At 41.5% G+C, this 19,593-nt stretch overlaps 1 protein-coding gene across 1 annotated transcript in view; it reads left to right on the top strand.

Annotated features, from left to right (window-relative positions):
• Positions 1 to 15,135, top strand: part of LOC150083748 (glutathione S-transferase 1-like) — a 49,359-nt gene extending 34,224 nt beyond the window's left edge. The window contains exon 5 of the mRNA XM_090378594.1: positions 14,962 to 15,135. Coding sequence (XP_090234720.1) covers positions 14,962 to 15,135 — 174 coding nt within the window. The remainder of the gene's footprint in view (positions 1 to 14,961) is intronic.
• Positions 15,136 to 19,593: the final 4,458 nt, after the last annotated feature.

The following is a 19,593-nucleotide window of genomic DNA, read 5'->3' as shown; positions in this document are numbered from 1 at the left end:
CACTTTGATTATAAATTGCCTCGTAACTGTTCCATGTTCGGTGGCAATCCACCGATCCTGCCACACAGATGTCAGATGTTCCCACAATCTTTTCTTCTCTTGTTTGACCTCGTTCACTGGATCAAATGTTATTCCCATTAGTTCCGAAGCTAAACTTTTCCTAAGCCGACCTGTCATCCCCTTGAATACGATATACAGATACAGGGAAATGGTTCCTGCTAAGACTTGTAACGCGTGGTTTGATACAGTTCTAGGGGAATTTAAAACAGATAATAACATGGATCTTTGAAGAGAAATAAGTTTCATTTTCATTTTAACCGTTATGACTCTATGATACCAAATCGTTGCCACATATGAGACTATTGTCAGAAATATTGTTTTATAATATAAAAACAAGATTCTTTTACTAAGTCCCCATTCTTTCCTTGATATTCTTATTATTGAGGCAGAAAAATTCCTTATTTTATCTCCAAGTTTTCATGCATGTGGCAGAAAGCTTAATTTATCATCGATTAGGATGCCTAAATATTTGTTTTGGGATACATACGGGATTTCAGAGTTGTCTATCAAGATCTTAGGAGGTCGACCATAATTGAAATAAACTTTGAAGGTCATAAATTTGGTCTTTGTTGGTGAAATTTCTAGGTTTTTACGTTTGGTCCATACAAATAGATCATTTAATATAATTTTCATTTTTTCTCCTCGAGTATCCTCCTCGAACGACCCTCAACAGCAATTACTAAGTCGTCGACGTAAGCTATTTTCATAACCTCCTCGTGGTATTTTGTCATCCACTGATTTAAAACTGCGTTCCAGAGGAGAGGCTCCAGTACTGACCCCTGAGGGCATCCTCTGGAAACGGTAGCTGGATACACTGTTTGGCACAAATTCTAATGGATCTGTCCTGGAAGTAGGATCTGATGATTCTATAAGTATAGTTGTCACATCTTCCCAAGCGCAGTGACACGAGGGCATTCTCCCACCGTACAGTCTCAAAAGCCAATACATACTGAGCTTGGGAGTTTTCTACATAGTTCTTGAGGGTGGCAATGGCATCTTCTGTTGAACCTTTTTTAAACCCGAACCGATTAATTGAACATAGATGGTTATCCTGTAACGTTTTTTGCATTCTTGGAGAGAGGAGCCTTTCAGAAAGTTTCCCCAAGTTTGCCAATAGGTAGATTGGTCTGTATGCCCTGGGATCAGATGTCGACTTCTCAGGCTTATGTAAAACTTGAAGTAGGGTAATCTTCCACAGTTTTGGAAAGACTCCCTAGATATAACACTTGTTCATGAGACTGAGGAGGATATTAAGAAATAGGTCATAAAATTTGACTATTATTTGGTTTTCTATCAGATCCATCCCTGGACGTTTTTTACTGTTTAATTTGGAAACAGCTATTCCTAGTTCACGAGAGTAAAAGGATTGACGTCACATGTTCCAATAATACATTGTATTATTGGAAATGTATACATTGTATACATTTCTGCTTGTATCAACAGTAGAGTACCAGTCCGTGGTTTCTTGTCGGTTCACTATAACAGTGTTATATATGTCTCCGAAGATTAGCTTTTTCCTGGAAATATTATATACCAGACTCCACGGTTCGGTGTTTCCCGTGTTACGAACAAAATTTTGCCAACATTCAATTTTGGTATCTGCGATGGCTTTATGTAGCCTTTTCCTTAGATCACTGTATTGTTCTTTCAGTCTTTGGGAATCAGTGTCCGCCAGGTGCCTGTTTCGTTGGTAAGTTTTCCTAGCATTCATGTTTTGGGTTCTTAATGCAGTAAGTCCACCAGTGGATAGATGGGCATCTGGATTGTTTACGTTTAGCAGAGTAGCTCATAAGAATGAATAAGTGTGACTGAACATAGTTTGAGTATTCTATGGCAGATAAGGAATTTAAAGTAGAAGCCACCTCAGGACGAAAGAACAAATTGAGAAAATCCTTAAACTTGTCCCATTTAATTTTTTCCATGGAATATCTTCTCAAGTCCAGAAGCTGTAGATCCACATTTCTAACTGTGCGTTTGATACTGAATACTATAGCGTTATGATCACTGTTTATAAGTGATGGTAGAACATTCCAATCAGTTATCTTTCCTCCAGTTTAATAGAGATGATAGTTGCATCAATGTTTGATGTTCCACTTATGGACGAGAATGTGTAAGGTCTGTTTGGCAAATTTTGAACTACTAAATTAAAAGACAATATCAAGTCTTCCACAGCAGAACCTCTGTTGTCTGAAATTCTGCTGTGCCAAAAAGATTTGGCATTTAAGTTAGCGCATATAATTAAATTCCTTGAAGAAAATTTTGTGCATATACGATCCAGCTGATCGTAAGGACGTTTGAATATCTGCTGACGGAGGGCAATACAGAGAAATTAGATGAAAAGTAATAATTTGAGACGAGATCAGAAGACAAGTTACAGTGTCTGTACACTCTCCTGAGATGGTTGTCACTACTAATTCATGACTCCATATTGCTGTTGCAGTTTTAGGAGGGGTTTCTATAGAATGAACAATTCTGAGGGATAACAGGGATAAAATCCCATAACCCTGTGAATCAAGCCCCCTACTTGGACCGAATAATAAGGTTCTTGAAAACATATATCGTAATTATTTTAAATCATCGTTACTCTTACTTCATCCGTGACCACTCGTGAACGCTGGCAGTTTATTTGCAGTATTTTTATACCCTTAAAATTCACATCCACAATGTTAGAAAAATTTGTAGTGGCCATATTATGAGTTTTCTGGTTTACTAGTTCAACAGCTCGTTTATACTCCGGACAGTTACTGTCTCGGACTGAATGCTGATGATCTCTGTTGCGTATTTTACAATTGACACACCGAGGGGTTTCTTCCCTGTGTGTGCATTCAGCAAACACATGTTCACTGCCTCCACAGTGGCCACAAGACACAGTCTTATGTGTGCAATTTAAAGCTGAATGGCCATAGGCCAGACAGTGGAAACATTTAGTAACCACTGTGAAACGACGGAATTTATGTGAAGTGAAGCCAAGAAAGATACGATCATTCTGTAGTATGCGTTTAAAAATTTGGGGAGTGAATCCTATTACCCAGTTTCTTATTTTATTTCCAAAGCCTGAATTGAATCTGAACATTGTACATTTTAACTTCCTCTTGTTCAAACCCATGATCTTTTAGGTTCTTTATACACAAATCTTCTAAAATAACCTCCTTTGTGTATTCCTTCGGCAAACCATAAATTAAAACTGTGGGGTCTAGTAACCGTGGTTCGTACATAGACAAACCTGCATTTGTCAGCTATTATTTATTTGGTTTTTAGGAGCATTAGCAACTAAGGCCATATTACTCCGGGAATATGCGGTGGTCGTTCACTGATCTTTCCGCATCCTCCGTATTTGGTGATCACGGGCTCGAACCCCGGTCTAACCAAGAAGCGTGTGCTACGCACTGCTGCTCCTTCCCACATGGCTACGGAGGCGCCCAATTTTATCTGCATCCATCGGGTTAGTAGTTTCAGTTAAGAGACCTTTGTTTCTTAGTAACCTCACATTTTTGATTTTAATATCTCGATGTTCTTTTTTTTTTTTAACACCTCTGTCACTTTAATTCTAACATCCTGACTGGATGAAATTTCAGAATCGGCATTAGGTCTCAATATAATGACGTTTTTAGGATCACTAAAGTTATTTTTTTTGATGGGGGAATAAAACCTTTGTCCAAAGAAAGTTGAGAAAAATAATATTGTAATTCTTCATCTTCTCCTCTAGGTTTATGTACAATATTTTCAGTACGTTGAATGCCTGGTGTAGCAGCAGTTGATCCTCTAATTGCTTCAACAAAGGTACGTTGTTTGGGTTGGTCCTTGATTAGATGGTCAAAAATCTCCGTGCGTATTTGTAATGCTGATGTTTTTACTTTCAATCGTTCACTGTCGATCAGTAATGCATTCGTAAGTGACTCCAGGTCCGACCACAAACGATATATATAGTTTGAAGCTGCCTTAGTGACTTTGCTGCTATCTGCAGATAAAAACACTCCGAGTGCTTGTTTAATCTTAGCCATTGTTGAAAGTACCACCGAAGTATCTAAAGACCCTCCCCTCTAGGTCCAAGCCTTCGGTGAATGATGTATTTTGCATGAATTCTTGTGCATTAGCCAAAGTGTTGGCAACTGTGTCTTTGCTTTGATCTTTGTTTAGATTTGGATTTTTATCCAGGTCAGAACTACTGGGATCAGAAGCAGATGAAATAGATTTATCATCTGCCGAATTGCCCTGATCACTTCTAGTTATTATTACTTTGGTATGTTTTTTTCCCAGCTGATTTAGTAGGCTTATCTGCAGGCGACGAAGGCAAGTCCCCAACAGAATCATGCACAGGTGATACACTAGTATCCATAGTGTTGTGTTGATAAATGAAACAGTACACACAAAATATATAATTTCAAATAATATTCCAGTCTTCCCTGAAATTCAACTATTTTGTTTCATTCCAATTTGAATTTATCTTCTTTCAAATTATTTTTCAGGTCTGGATCCTTATATTTAAAGTACAAACCAGTAACTGACCAGTAACCTTTCAAGAAACAACAATATAATTATTATAATGTCTTTATATACTGGAAAACTAAGGTCTTCCTAACCAGCCGGATGAAAAATTGCAGGAATTTTTTGAAATTGCAAAACAATGAGTTTTGTAACTCCCGTTCTAGCCACCAGGTGGCGCCAAATAATTATGTAAATTGAGTAATTTGGAGGGGGATCTGTAGAAAGTTTGGTCCCAATTTGCCCAATAGGTGAAGAGATATTTGAGTTCAAAGGTCACACCAAAAATAGACCAAAAGAGCCAATATCTAATATATATATACAGGGTGATTCACTACCAGTGCGATAAACTTGCAGGAGGTGTAGGGGGCACAAAGACGAATCGGAATCACATAGCATTGCAGGGTCCGAAATGCCTTCGTCATGCGGTAGAAGACGTTGAACGTTCGCAAATGCTGGGGCTTCCAGCGGGATCGCTGTTCACGCGACCTCCCGTTCAACGTCCTCTACCGCATGACGAAGGTATTTCGGACCCTGCAATGCTATGTGATTCCGATTCGTCTTTGTGCCCCCTACACCTCCTGCAAGTTTGTCGCACTGGTAGTGAATGACCCTGTATATTTCTATGCATAGTGGTATGAGAATACTGTCCACTCATACACTATAGCCCTTTGAGGGTCTTATATTTTCCATTTCAATTATATTATTTTAACTTATACTATGTAGATGGCGCTACAGACAAGATGGCTGTTGTTATTGTTGTTATTTTAGTTTTTAGGAGCATTAGCAACTAAGGCCATATTGCTCCGAGATATGCGGTGGTCATTCCCTGACCTTTCCGCATCCTCCGTATTTGGTGGTGACGGGCTCGAACCCCGGTCTAATCAAGAAGCGTGTGCTACGCACTGCTGCTCCTTCCCACCTGGCTACGGAGGCGCCTTGAGAGAGACAAGATGGCCACTACCAAGAAAGTTTTCCTCCAAAAACATCAATAAGGACTCCCTATTGGCTTCTTCTATTAAATACAATGGCTGCTAATGCTTTTCTTATGTGACTCTGTTACACTACAGGTAGTCAGCCACAGTCTTACGTATACCATGTGCTTACAGAATTACCATTGAAAATCTATGGAGAAATCTCATTAAAAAAAAAAAAAAAAATTACAAGTCTGTAAATTTTGATCTGCTTATTTCTTAACAATCCTTTTACCAAACTTATATCACTAAACTCACCAATACTTCGAAAAAGCGAGGTGACATTTCTTCAGTAAGGGGGGGGCTAGATCCGTAGATATATTCAACAAAAGCAGGAGCACACAAACACAATGTTATGATAGTACGTAAGAATTATTTGTCATTTGAGTGAGCTTCCATCCCAAAGTCGCCACCTGGGTTCTCACCCTTATGCGACTCGGTTCTCATTCATGTTTTGTTTCTTCAATATTACAATAGGTTTTTAAAACAACAAACAAACAAAACATCAGACCAACTTATCAACTCCAATCACACAATGATAATTATTACTTCGACCATTTAGCCTTGTGGAGGGGACAAGCAATCACACACCCACCACGAGTTACCGTCCCCACCACGAGGAGGTAGGTCAACGACTACCAGCCGGGCATCGCCCTACATCATAAGTAAGCGTTTTAAACAAAATCTATGAAATAACTGAAGTGGTTATAGTTATTGAACAATCCACCAAGTTATACTCAGTAAGAGCGAGCGTCCCTCGCTACAGTCGCACTCTAAGGTCCACATAAAATAGACAATAGGGCGCAGAATGTAGAGGCCAGTCTCTGGTTTCCACACTCGCATCCCTCCGAGGGGGTCAACCCCAACCGGAACAACATTGACCTCAAGCCATGTCCAGTGAGAACAGCACCAGCCGCATACCCGAATTGGAGTCTGGAACATCGTTCCCTGCTCACTATCTGGACCGACGGTATATAGGCGTATAAATGTCTACCTTTCTCAGAATTGGTCCATTGCAACTGCCAAATGGCACCCAATTCATCATTGACTCGCCGTAGCTCCGCTGACAAGTCGAACAAAGCAGCGGCCTGCCCCACCAGGCACGACCTGACGCCAAAAATCTGTCTAGCAATTCCTCGCTTAAGTGCATACCGCAACGCATACTGCGCTACAACCAACTCTGCAGGCATCTTACCAGCAAGGACACACAAGGCATTAGTTGCCACAGGCCCTGGTGATCCCGAAGAGAGCAAACCTCTGTGCTGAGAATAAAATTCTACGGACATGAGTGTGTTCAATAGACCCTCCCCAAGCCCCAGCCGGGTAAGTCAAGATTGGAGTAAAGATGTTATCATAAAGGAGGTGGAGGGCACCCCACCTTTATACCCCAATCTATGCGTGTTCCTCGCTGGAGCTTGGCATATAGCCACTTCACTTTATCTCGTACGTTTAGGTAGAGGTCAGAGTGCCTGGTACATGGATGACTAGACTCAGGGTATCCATGACACCACCGCGTCATGGATACCCTGTACGTGTGCGTTGTTTACCTTCCCCAGGTAAACAACGCACACGTACCCGGCCGTCCCACATGGTGCAACAGGAAAGATGATTCATCACACCAGACGACCTTCTTCCAATCACCCAAGGTCCAGTTTAGATGCTCGCGTGCCTATTGTAGGCGCTGTCGCAGGTGAACCATAGTTAGCATGGGTACTTTGGAGCAGCCTGTGGCTACGCAGTCCCATTTTCAGCAGGGTTCTATGTACTGTGTGTGTTGTGACACATTACTCCCGTCATCAGCATTCTAATTACCGGCGAGTTGCGCCACAGTCGTCCTTCATTGCCACATACCATCTGGGAGAGCCTTCGCTCACCTCGAGAAGCGATAAGACGTGATCGTCGAACACCTCGCCGGCGGTTCGTGGGTTTCCCCCTCCTCGGACCACTTTCGGTAGGTAACTAACCACGGCTGACCGTGAGCATGTGACCAGCCGTTTCTGATATGCTCTGACTTGATAACAAATATCAAATATCCTAATAACAAAGATCCTACATTGTTCTAGAGGACAATGCGGAGTTGGGAGAAATCCCAGGTGCCGTTTGACACGAACATACCTTATACTTTATACCTTGTCCTAGAGGACGAGAGCACAACATTCTGGATACAAAACAAGAGTACCTGGCTTTCTCCTGCTATGCCCAATAGCTCTTCGCAAGAAGACGAGTGCTCGCTGCAATGGAGCACAACTGAACCCAACACATAACAACCAGGAATAACAACTGAACCTACCTAATAAATGACAAGAACTGACTTGATTAAACTGGACGGAACCTGGTCCCATGAGTGATATCCCAAATGGGAACACCAATATACCACTGAAGAACAACTGCAGCTTGCTGCTGGCCATCTTGGTTCTCAAACCATGCTCCCTTACATGGTCCTATCTTTTCCCCTCTCCCCGGGAAGGGGGAGGGGACGGTATTTTCCATCTCCAACCTCCTTGCCACTCCTCTCATCGCCTGGTGGGGCATGGGCTTGCCCCACTGATTATCTGGAGTCGCCTTCTCTATCATCCCCATATTTCTGTCTTTTCTCCCAACCTTCTGTCTCCCACCACTCTACCTAATACGCTAGCGTATACCCCACATAACTTGAAAAATTTAATGACTAAATTTAAATGCGTTCACACTAAACTCATTTGGCCTTTCTACTCAATTTTCTTAACCCCCACCGAGTGAGAATTTTTATTTTATTTTATATATATATATATATATATAAAAGAATACTAATTAATATAAATAACAATACCGCTTTCCGTTTGGCCACGGAAAGCGGTATTGGCTATTATAGAGTTTCTTGGGTGATTTGATCTACAGGTATATTGTGGTCAGCATGTTAAATTACATATGTTCGTATATTTATACATGAATAGATTCGGTTTTTTACATTTTCGGCCTCTACCAATATAACTAACATAATATCCTACTAAATAGCATGTACCTATTTTACTAAGGCTATAATAAATTATATTACGACGGATGTAATGTACTATCTAATATAGATGGCATTAATCCGATCTGGATTATATTACGTTATATTGTATTACATTATATAAAATATTTATAAATTGCTCTTATTACTGATATATATATATATATATATCAGGGTGTCTCAAAAATATTGGGTGCCTCCGTAGCCAGGTGGGCAGGAGCAGCAGTGCGTAGCACACGCTTCTTGATTAGACCGGGGTTCGAGCCCGTAATCACCAAATACGGAGGATGCGGAAAGGTCAGGGAATGATCAAAGCATATCCCCGGAGCAATATGGTCTTAGTTGCTAATGCTCCTAAAAACCAAATAAACAAACAACAAAAATATTGGTACAAACGTTTAGAGGAGGTAGGTAACATCTAAAGGAATGCGAATCGCATAGGAACCCATAACCGGAAACGTCACGGGAAAGTAGTAGTAGAGGCACAAGAAGCAGAAATGACTTCTTGTGCAGAAATGACTTCTTGTAAAAAAAGTAAAGTGCAGCCATTATCAACCCACTGCAGGATGGAAGCCTCCTCAACAATTCATGCTGAGGGAAATGGACCATAATCTGCAACGCTGGTCCAGTGCGGGTTGGCAGATCGACCGTATTCAGCAGTCAGGGGCTTGAACCCCGGTCTACTCAAAGAGCGTGTGCTACTGCACTCTCGCTCATGACCACTCGGCTACGGAATTAGTGGCAAACATTTATTTGACATAATATTAACAATGGAGTACGAGATAGATGCATTTCATGATGTTACAACAGATGCTCGAAGGTGACGCGATGCATGCGTGACACCGACACAGCATGGATTGGCAGACACGGTCGAACACACCTGGAGTTTCTTTGACAGTAGCAGCAGCGCAGACGAGTCTCGCCACGAGATCCATTTCCGTCTCCACATGCGATTCATACACGATAGATTTGAGGCCCCCCCCCACAGAAAGAAATCAAAGCTCGATAAATCAGGTGAGCGTGGGGGCCAGGCAACGGGTTCACCACGGCCAATCCATCGACGCCCAAAACGTCTGTTCAAATGGTCACGAACACACCTTCCATAATGGGCAGGCGCCCCTTCATGTTGAAACCAAATGTTGCGTCTCACATTTGCTGGAACATCGTCAAGTAACTCTGGTAGAACTTGTTCAAGAAAGATCTGATATTTAGCGGAGTTCATGCGGGATGGTAACAGGTATGGGCTGACTAAACAGTCACCGACCATACCTGCCCACACGTTTATTGCGAAGCGATGTTGTGCCGCATGGGGGCGCACACCGTGTGGGTTGTCGTGTGCCCACACATGAGCATTGTGCTGATTGAATAAGCCTTCCCGAGTGAAATAGCCTCATTCGTTAACAAAACATAGGCTGGAAAATTCAAGTCTTGGAACACTTTCTTAGAGAAACCACTGCGCAAAAGCCACATGTGCAAGATGATCTTGGGGGAAGCAGTAACTGAACCCTTTGGAGATGAAAGGCGTTTAAGGAATCGTCGTGCCAGACACGCTGTACACTGCAACGAGACACTCCTAAGGCAGAGGCAACGGCACATGTGCTGGTAGTAGGATTATTCTGGACGGCATTCAACACACTTTCTTCCATGGCGGGAGTTCGCGTCGAACGTGGTCTGCCCGCACTACTCCTGTTACCTCTAAATGACCCATAATCGCACAAAATTTGATGCACATGCGCAAAGAAACGGTGGTCCGGTACATGTCTGTCTTGGAAGCGTTCTCCATAAATTAGTTGAGCGGCTCGTCCATTGCCCTCTACTTATCCATACACTAGGTGCATGTATGAGGTATATTGAGGGTCTAGCGACTCCTGGGATTTCTCCCATCCCCGCGAATGTTCTATGTATCGGTGACAGTACCCTGTCAAAGCCAGAGATTTAGAAGTGTGTCGGTCATGAGTAGTGTTATATGTTGTGCCCATTGTTTATCCGGCTTATTGGCCGCCAAGCCCCTAATGGGACCCGACGTTACCCATACCTCGCCACGTGGAGGCTAGCCGGGTGTTACCATTGAGTCAATTGTACTCTGGCAGGTCCTGCCACTTACTTTCCTGGGATTTTAGTGGCTAGGACCTAAAATAAAATTGGAACGACCGCGGTTGATTTTAGTTCACTTACATTAAAGCGCTAATATGGGGTTTGACGCTGAAGGCCTGTTTCTGAAGTGCCTAAAAGGTTGGGCGAAAATTTTTTTTTTTTTTTTTTTGTGTGTATTTTAAATTTGGACGTGTAGGGCTATACACTGTGCAAGAGAAAGTGCGGGGAGGGGAGAGTGAAGGCTGGGGGGTGAAATAGGAAGAAGAGGGTCGATAGGGTAGGTGACCCCCAATTATTCAGTGAGGCATGCCCATGCCCCACCAGAGGGAAGGAATGGTATGGCAGGGAAGAGAGGAGACAGCAAGCCGTCACCTCCCTCCCCTGCCGGGTGTGGGAGTAAAAGAATTGCACTGCACAAGAGAGTGGAGAGCCTTGAGCCAATATAGCTCCGTCAAGGCAGCAACTTGGAGTTTCTCTATCTTCGTCGGTCTTCTCTGTCATTGGTAGCCTTTAGTATCCAGATTTGTCATCAGCTATGAACATTGGTCAGGTCCGTTGTTAGTCTGTTATCAATGGCTGTGGTTCTCTTCATCATGGGAAGATCCGCATCTCCATGGAGTTATTCTTGCGATCGCTGGTTTTAGATGATTAGTAGTGAGCAGGTTCCTGAGGGAGGTTCTCCTTGAGTCCTCTCCACTCGTGTTCTGTCTCTTTTTATTTATTTATTTATTTTATTTTATTATTTTTTATTTTTATCTTCTTCTGTAGATGGCTATCAGTGTTTTACGCCTACCAAATAGTTTTTGGGCATATTCCTTTAGCTCCCTGTATTCCTCTAGTGAGTCCAATAGATGTGATTCCAAGTTCTTGGGGAGGTAGTGTATTGCAGTGATCAGTCTGCACCTGAGGTCCTCATAATGGGTGCAATCGTACATAATGTGCTCCCAGCACTCAAGCTCCCCACAGGCACAGCTGGGATCCACCTCAATCCCCAGCGCTGTCAGCTTGGCTTTAAAGGCCCCGTGACCAGTCAGTAAATAGGTGGTGTATAAGCCAGGTTGAAACCAAGTTGGGGGACTGGGGTACATCCTGTCGATGTTCGGAATGAATTTCCTGGTGATATTTCCCTTATTTGAGTTGGCCCAGCGCTCCTGCCAAACTTGCATCAGGTGTTTTTGCAGTCTTGTCTATTCATTTTTTTGTGGTGCATTAACGTCCACAGTATAGCCATAGTATGTACAAGGTATTCCTTTCTCTATGTGGTAGTTCATTCCCCTGCTAGGGGAATGCACTAGGGGCTGGCAGACATGCACTAGGTGCATGTCTGCCAGCTCACTGTTCGTATATCGATGCATGCTCTTCGTGCGGCGACTATTGCTTGAATGAGTAAACCAGAAATTTTTCCTCTCGCGAACTGATGAACAGCGCCATCTACCGACTTACTACGGTGATGTTTCCGGTTATGGGTTCCTATGCGATTCACATTCCTTTAGATGTTACCTACCTCCCCTAAACGTTTGTACCAATATTTTTGAGACACCCTGTGTGTGTGTGTGTGTGTGTGTGTGTGTGTGTGTGTGTGTGTGTGTGTGTGTGTGTGTGTGTGTGTGTGTGTGTGTGTGTGTTTAAAGGTCCTAGCTACTGAAATCTCAGGAAATTAGGTGGCAGGACCTGCCAGAGTAAATATCTAAATACTAGTGTACCTGGTCTGCCTCCACGAGGCATAGTATGGACAACGTTGGGCCCAGCAGGGGTCTAGCGGCCAAATGGCCAGAAGAACGATACACAACACCACACTCTTACAATATTCATACACTTTTAAATCTCTGGCCTTTACAGTGCACTGTTACATCCACAATGAAAGCAACACGGAGATGGGGGGAAACCCCTTGTGCCGTTAGATACGAACACACTATACACTCTGACCCAGTCGTTGATCATTACAATTTGGCATTTGTCAAACTCGCTTAAGTCCGCTGCCTTTCCCATCTGAAGAACAAGAGTAACACTGATTAACAGAGCCCAGTATCAGGTGTTTTTTATACCGTGTTTTATTGAGTAAATCGAAGCAGCTGCAGCTGCTTCGATTTACATAACGACTCGCTGGTCATAATGTTTTGACTCATCGGTGTTAGGTAGTATACTCAAGTCATTTCTCCATTTTCCTGTACTTTATTTCACTTATTTATTATTCATTTATGTATTTTTGGTGTTTTGAGGCAATAATTATAGTACATTGTTAATCCACGGCCACTGTGCGTGATGGGCTGTTGCAAATATTATTATGTAAATATATCATTCTAAGCGATGTAATAAAGATTCTTCTTCTTCTAATTTCACCCATGCAATATGCATTTAAGGACTCTACTCTTCGGAGCAACTGTGAACTACTTGTAATCATTAAATGAAGTCGGATAGAGCGAACCTAGAACCTGGCTTTCGTAGGGATACGAGTGGTGTTGTCTTCGCATCTTTGAGACACCCAGATTACATCAAATTCTCAATATATTCTCTCCTGAAAACCGACGATCACACGGCGTATTGTTGAGGATTTAAAGGAGCACTACCCAGTAACTGAGACTATGACCCAATACATACGCTACCTAGTTTCTCTGTTATGTAATTCTATTTCCATCCGCACTTGCAACAACGGGAAGGGTGTAATACCAAACACAGTCCCTTTGATCCTGATTTATAAGTGAGGTAAATTTGCTGCCGGTGCCTGCAACCAAGTACTAACTAGACCTAACACTGCTTAACTTCGGTGATCCGACTAGAACCGGTGCATTCAGCCTGGTATGAGTGTTGGCTGTTCGGAGCACCTGTAATGCGTTTACTTATGGTTTAGTTTGCTGTGTCGCATATTAGTTGCGATTTGTCAATCAACGATCGCCCTTCTGAAAACTGCCTGGAGGCGCGACTAAAGAAGTTTCATCAAAAAGGAACTACCCCGAAGGCAATTCGTGAGAATATGGTAACAATATTGGGGGAGGATGTCCCTTCCTATTTTATTGTTAGGAAATGGGCGTAAGAATTTAAACGAGGGAAAGAGAGTCTGGAAGCTGTAACGTCCATCACTCGAGAAGTTGACAGTGTGCATGATCTGGTGATGCGTGATCGATGAGTGACAGATTCAGTATATTGCCAGCGTCTTGGGCATCTCATCTAAATGTATGCACCACATAATAAGAGGTTGTCGCTAGGAAAAAAGGTGTTAGCAAGATGAGCCCCTAAGTTGTTGACAGCAGATCAAAAATGCACGGGAATTGTCAAGCATATTTTTCAAGTATATCTAGCAAATTTCCCTACAGAATTTATGAACATGGATGAGACGTGGGTCCCTCACTTTCAGCTAGAGACAAGGGAGTAGTCCAAACAGTGAAAACACAGCTCTTCTTCCCCTCCAAGGAAAGCCATCCATTCCTTCTGCTGGCAAAGTCTTAGCATCGGTTATTGAGGTGCTGGAGTGTTACTAGTGGATTACGTTCAGAAACGTCAGACAATCACAGGTGGCTATTACGAAGACCTTGTGAGGCGTTTGCGTGAAAATATCAAAGATAAACGCCGAGGAAAACTGAGTGGATGAGTCATGTTCCACCAGGACAACGCTCCTGCTCACAAGTCTGCTGCCATGGCTGCATTGCATGAGTGTGGCTTTGAAGTCTTGGATTATCCCCCATATTCACTAGATCTAGCACCATCGGACTTTCACCTATTTCCTAATATGAAAAAATACAGAGCTGGCATCCATTTTCACACTGACAGTGACATCATTGCTACAGTGGATTCATTCCCGGAGCTCAATAGAAAATATTCTTCGTAGCCGGAATCAACGCATTGCAGCATCGGTGGCAAAAGTGTAATAACTTCAAAGGGGACAATGCTTAAAAGTTGCATGTTACTAGAATCCTCAAATAACCCATTCATACTCAGCCCCGAGCTTTTCAAACGCCCCTATGGAGTCCAAAGAACTAGATGGAACTGGAACCAGAACCAATCGATCCATCTCAGCTAATCCACTGATCCGGAAAGATTCGCTCAAACAGTGCCGCACATTTTTCGGAAAGTAAGGAGGTCCTCCGTTGCTTCAACATGGTATATTCCTCCAAATAATGCTCATGAATATGAGGAAGCAGAAAATTACACTGCAGTATTACCCCGTAGTGCTGCAGCAGTGAAACTTGAAATATTCAGGTAAATGATATTGTCTTGAACACAAAATTAAAAACGTACGTGGAGTCAATTGCTTTCAAATTACCCTGCATAAATAATACATTTATATGAGAATATATTAGAATTTTTATTTTATTTATTAATTACTTTTTTTTTCCTTCTTTTTTTTTTTTTTTTTTTTTTAAGGCAGTAGGTTTTGAATTTGGCACACATTACAACATAAGGAACTGGTTTTGGCGGCTGAGATGGGAGCTACCTTACGATTATGAAGTAAACACTGTTCCTCTGAGGGTTCTAAGAAAATATCTTAATAAGGATGACAAAGAAAATGAAGACGAAGTAGAATCTATACGCTTATAAAATACAACTTGGAATTTTTCACAGCTATCAATGCTAACAATAAGTGACGTCATTATATCGCTAGTCCTATACATCGTGGCAGAAGATTGTCGGAAGTGAACTGAAAAAAAAAGTCCATTATAACTTGTAATGATATTTTAAAAGTATCAAATAATGAAAATGAAAGTGTGTGTGTGTGTGTGTGTGTGTGTGTGTGTGTGTGTGTGTGTGGTAAAATATATACCAACGTGGTATATATTTATCATTTCAAATACTTTTTAAGAACTTAATCTACGATATGGTTGTCCCTGCTGTAGCGCAATTCAATCAGCATCAGCATTATTCTCCATAACGCCCTATAATTTTTGAACCTTGAGAGAGAGAGAGAGAGAGAGAGAGAGAGAGAGAGTTTTTAATGCTCCTCAATCCGATTTTCGAATCAGCTGTAAATCACAGTGCATGCCTTGAGGGTGTGTGGGTGTTCTTATAACTTTTAGGACAATAAACAAAACTTTTGTAAATCGAAAATGTTTTGCAAAATTTAGTTTCGCCAGTAACTCAGGAATTTTCTCTTTAACCGATAATGTAATTAAAGAGTAAATTCCTGAATTACCGGCAAACTGTAAATTCTGTACAGCATTTGCAATTTACGACAATGTAAAACTAAAAGTTGTATGTCTCTTGTCCCAAAAGTTTCATTTCGTGTCCAATAGTAATTTACATCTGTGTTAACTTTCCATATCTGTTGTATTGGAAATAGTTTCCTCTGTTCGTGGCTGTAAAAGCACTAATGCCATTCAGTGCTATAAGTGGAAAATGTCGATGCGGTCACGAAAAAAAAATACATTTCATAGAACCTGCCACCAGGCGATGTTAAGGGAAAGAAGGCGCCCACTTGGCCCTCATGGGTGGTACAGTTGGTATAATGTCCGTCCTCCCCACACTGAGTAGATAGTTCGAATCCCGTCAACGCGAGGAATTTTTATGGGCCTTTTTCACAAATTGGCTCAGTTAGTCTGTCTCAGACGAGGGTAGCATGGGTTTTTTTTTTTTTTTTTTCCCAAATTGGCTGAGTTAGTCTGTCTCAGACGAGGGTAGCATGGTCCCCCCCCCCCCGGAAAATCGGGTATTTCGTCCAGCAAATATCGACCACACAACACATGAAATTTATAGACACAATATATACGGCGCAATATGGCTAAAGTTGCTGATTCAACTAAAACACTACAACAACAACGGTCTCAACTTTTCTTTAACCCCCCCCCCCTTGCTCTCCTTTCCTTTCCTTTTTTTTTTTTTTTTTAATGGCCTCAAAGCGATCAAGTGAATCAGCAAGGGCTAATAAAGCGAAGAACGAGAAAAGCTTATCATTAGAAAACTATGGATGCGGAGGTCAATAGGAAATGGATTTTTTGGGGGGGGGGGGCTGACGTTGTATGAACTTGCTTTCTTGCATCATATGCCACTGCTACCTAAACTGACATTCTAAAAATAATGGATTCCGGAGAGCGGCATATACTGGCTTGTGAAAAACGTCTAATTAAGCGGGATCCACCATCAACGACCATAATAATAAAGAGCAATTAAAAATCTTGGAATGTGCCAAGGTGGCTAACTCCTTTAAATGCAATGAAATTAAGTCCCCCTAGACATTCTGATTGAGATGAAAATATTGTTAAATTTGTTAGAAAACGAATTCCTTTAAATTCTGTGATAATTGAAGAGGAGACAATTAGTTTATGTAAAGATCTGAAGAAATATTTGCCAGAAAGATCTTCTTGAAAATACTGAACCTTTCAGTAAAATTCGGTTTGATAAGTTTAGCCAGCGTTGTAACCTGCATAACGTTGGAAAGCGAACGGTGCTGACTTGAAGAGGGCCATAAAATTTAAGAAGGCACTTTTAGATATCACTGAAGGAGGAGGCACCGACCTGCCTGGATTTGCCAGCATAATTGCCACTCAACAACATTACTGAGTGGGAATACTGCTAGCGAATTCAAGCTGAAGGCCCTGTTGGTCTACTACTCAGAAAACCCAGGGCCATTAAGGGATTTATTATTATTGTTGCAGCGTTTTGAGGCGCATCAGCGACTTATACCATATACATTGCCTATAAATTGTGTGTTCTGTGTGATCAATTTGCTGTTTGTTGGACGAACAATCAGAGTTTTCGGAAGAAAAAAACCATGCTAACTTCACTTGGGACCGGCTAACTCAGCCACGTTGCGAAAAAAGCTCATAAAAATTCCCCACGTCATTTAATAGATCAAGATTGCCAATCGTATGGAAATCTAATAAGGCCTAGTTCACTAGAAGTCTTTTTCAAACATGGTTTTCGGATTATTTTTTTCCAGCAGTTGAACAGTATTGTGCAGCCAATAAAATTTCCAATAAAGCTATTTGCTATTCGATAAAGCACCGGGACACCTCACTTCTCTGAGAACCAGAAATACGGCTATGGAGAATGGCAATGTGGCTTGCGGAACAGGAAAAGCTCTTTGAAAACGAAACAGCAAAGAATTTGAGCCCCGTAAGATTATGACCACTGAAGGCATGGCTGAGGATTTGTAGAAGTTTGATGAGTGCCTTTTTACTTCACAGATAATGATGGCGGTACGGAGAGATCCCTGAATGTAGAAACCCCAGGGACTCATATCTGGTGAGTATGGGCTTGGCAAACCCAGGGTGCTGAGCTAGATATCATCATTCTTCTCTTTCTTGGTGATTTCTCTCTCTCTCTCTCTCTCTCTCTCTCTCTCTCTCTCTCTCTCTCTCTCTCTCTCTGTATTGGAAGTGACTCTTCTTTTCTAAGCGATAATCCACATCGACTTCGTTAGTTTTCACCATATTTACCTGTCAAACTTTGATTTGTTGTATGTACGAATACACACTGCATATAAGCCATTTTCTTTGCCGTATGTGAGTTTTGAGTATTTATTTGGCTGTTAAACTATAACAGGTACAGCGGAACATTCAAATAATAACGAAGGTTAACAACACAATATTTTTCAGAGGTAAATCTTGTATAATAAAGATATACATTAATAAATAAATGATTAAAATTTTTCTTGATAAACGTTATTACTGTTCATAAATGTGCAAATTAATGTCGAGTTCCTTTCGAAAGTAATGAGAATGATGGAAAAATTACTTATGTTGATCCAAACTTAAATATGTAACGAAGTACTCTCCCTCCGAACAATCCGTCCAAATTTGACTTAATTAGGCCGTCTTTGTCTTAATCCCACCACTTGTCGTTTTGTTTTTCTTGTCTCCATTCTTAATTTGGTCTTTTAGAGTATCAGCGTAAAAATTGCCCAGTGAAATGTCATCTATTTTAAGTCGCTTTTCTCCATTCTTAATTTGGTCTTTTAGAGTATCGGCGTAAAAATTGCCCAGTGAAATGTCATCTATTTTAAGTCGCTTTTCTCATGCGTTGAAAGTCTTCGAAAGGCATCAGAAAAGCGACTTAAAGTAGATGACATTTCACTGGGCAGACTCATTTCCTTCCGAAAACCATTTATGAAACCTGAAGAGTTGCCATGTTAAAGTTGCCCAGTTAAAGAAAAATGGGCATTTTTCTTTAAAAGCTGTCTGTATTGCGCTGAATCACATTCAGTATCTGTTTTCTTAAAAGAACAAAATTTAGTGGCAGTTTCTTGCCCGAGTAATGAATGTATTGGAACGTTATGCTTTGTAAAATAAATGTATCAAAACATCGTTTTGTCCAAAGTCTGTTTATATAACACGAAACACTCATATTTGCGCTAAGAGATACTCAAATGAAAAGTGGAAAAGAAAAAATGCAAGTGTTTGTTTACTCGCTTTCACTTTCTGCTTAACACTTGATTTTGGGACTGCGACTTTCCATTGCAATAACACAGTTATGAAAACATTCTCCTTTTCTGCTGACATCAACCAAGATGATGTGCAGGCCATTCAACTCACCATCTACTACCACCAATCTCCTTCAAGCTCTCTTTCACATACAGAAAGCTTTGAATTCTCGAAATAATTTTTCTTGACTTTAAATCTGCATATGATAGGATTTCCATCACATCTTTATTTGACATCCTGAAGAACTACCTCAGGATCTCCCATAACCTCCTCACCGTACTCAATAAAATTAAAAGTAAAATTGAAAGCGGGAAAGAAGGCTCCTTGTAGAACACGATGTTCTCGCCCGTTCCTTTACTGTCTGCAGAAGGGTAAGTAAAGTGTTAGGGTGAAACGGCACCAGGGGTTTCCCCCATCTCCGCGTAGTTTTCATTGTGGTGTGATACAGTTCACTGTAAAGGCCAGAGATTTAAAAGTATATGAATCGTGAGGTGTGTGAAGTCGTGTACCGTTGTTCTACTGGCCATTTAGCCGCCAGACCCCTGCTGAGGCCCGACGTTGCCCACACTTTGCCCGTGGAGGCAGACCAGGTACCCAGTAGTTGAAGTTTACTCTGGCAGGTCCTGCCACCTAGTTTCCT

Source organism: Mastigoproctus giganteus, chromosome 7 (genome assembly GCF_048544385.1).
Source record: "Mastigoproctus giganteus isolate SK-2022 chromosome 7, ASM4854438v1, whole genome shotgun sequence".
NCBI classification, from domain to species: Eukaryota; Metazoa; Arthropoda; class Arachnida; order Uropygi; family Thelyphonidae; genus Mastigoproctus; species Mastigoproctus giganteus.
The sequence above is the reverse complement of the archived record's forward strand: the minus strand, read 5'-3'. Positions and strand labels throughout refer to the sequence as shown.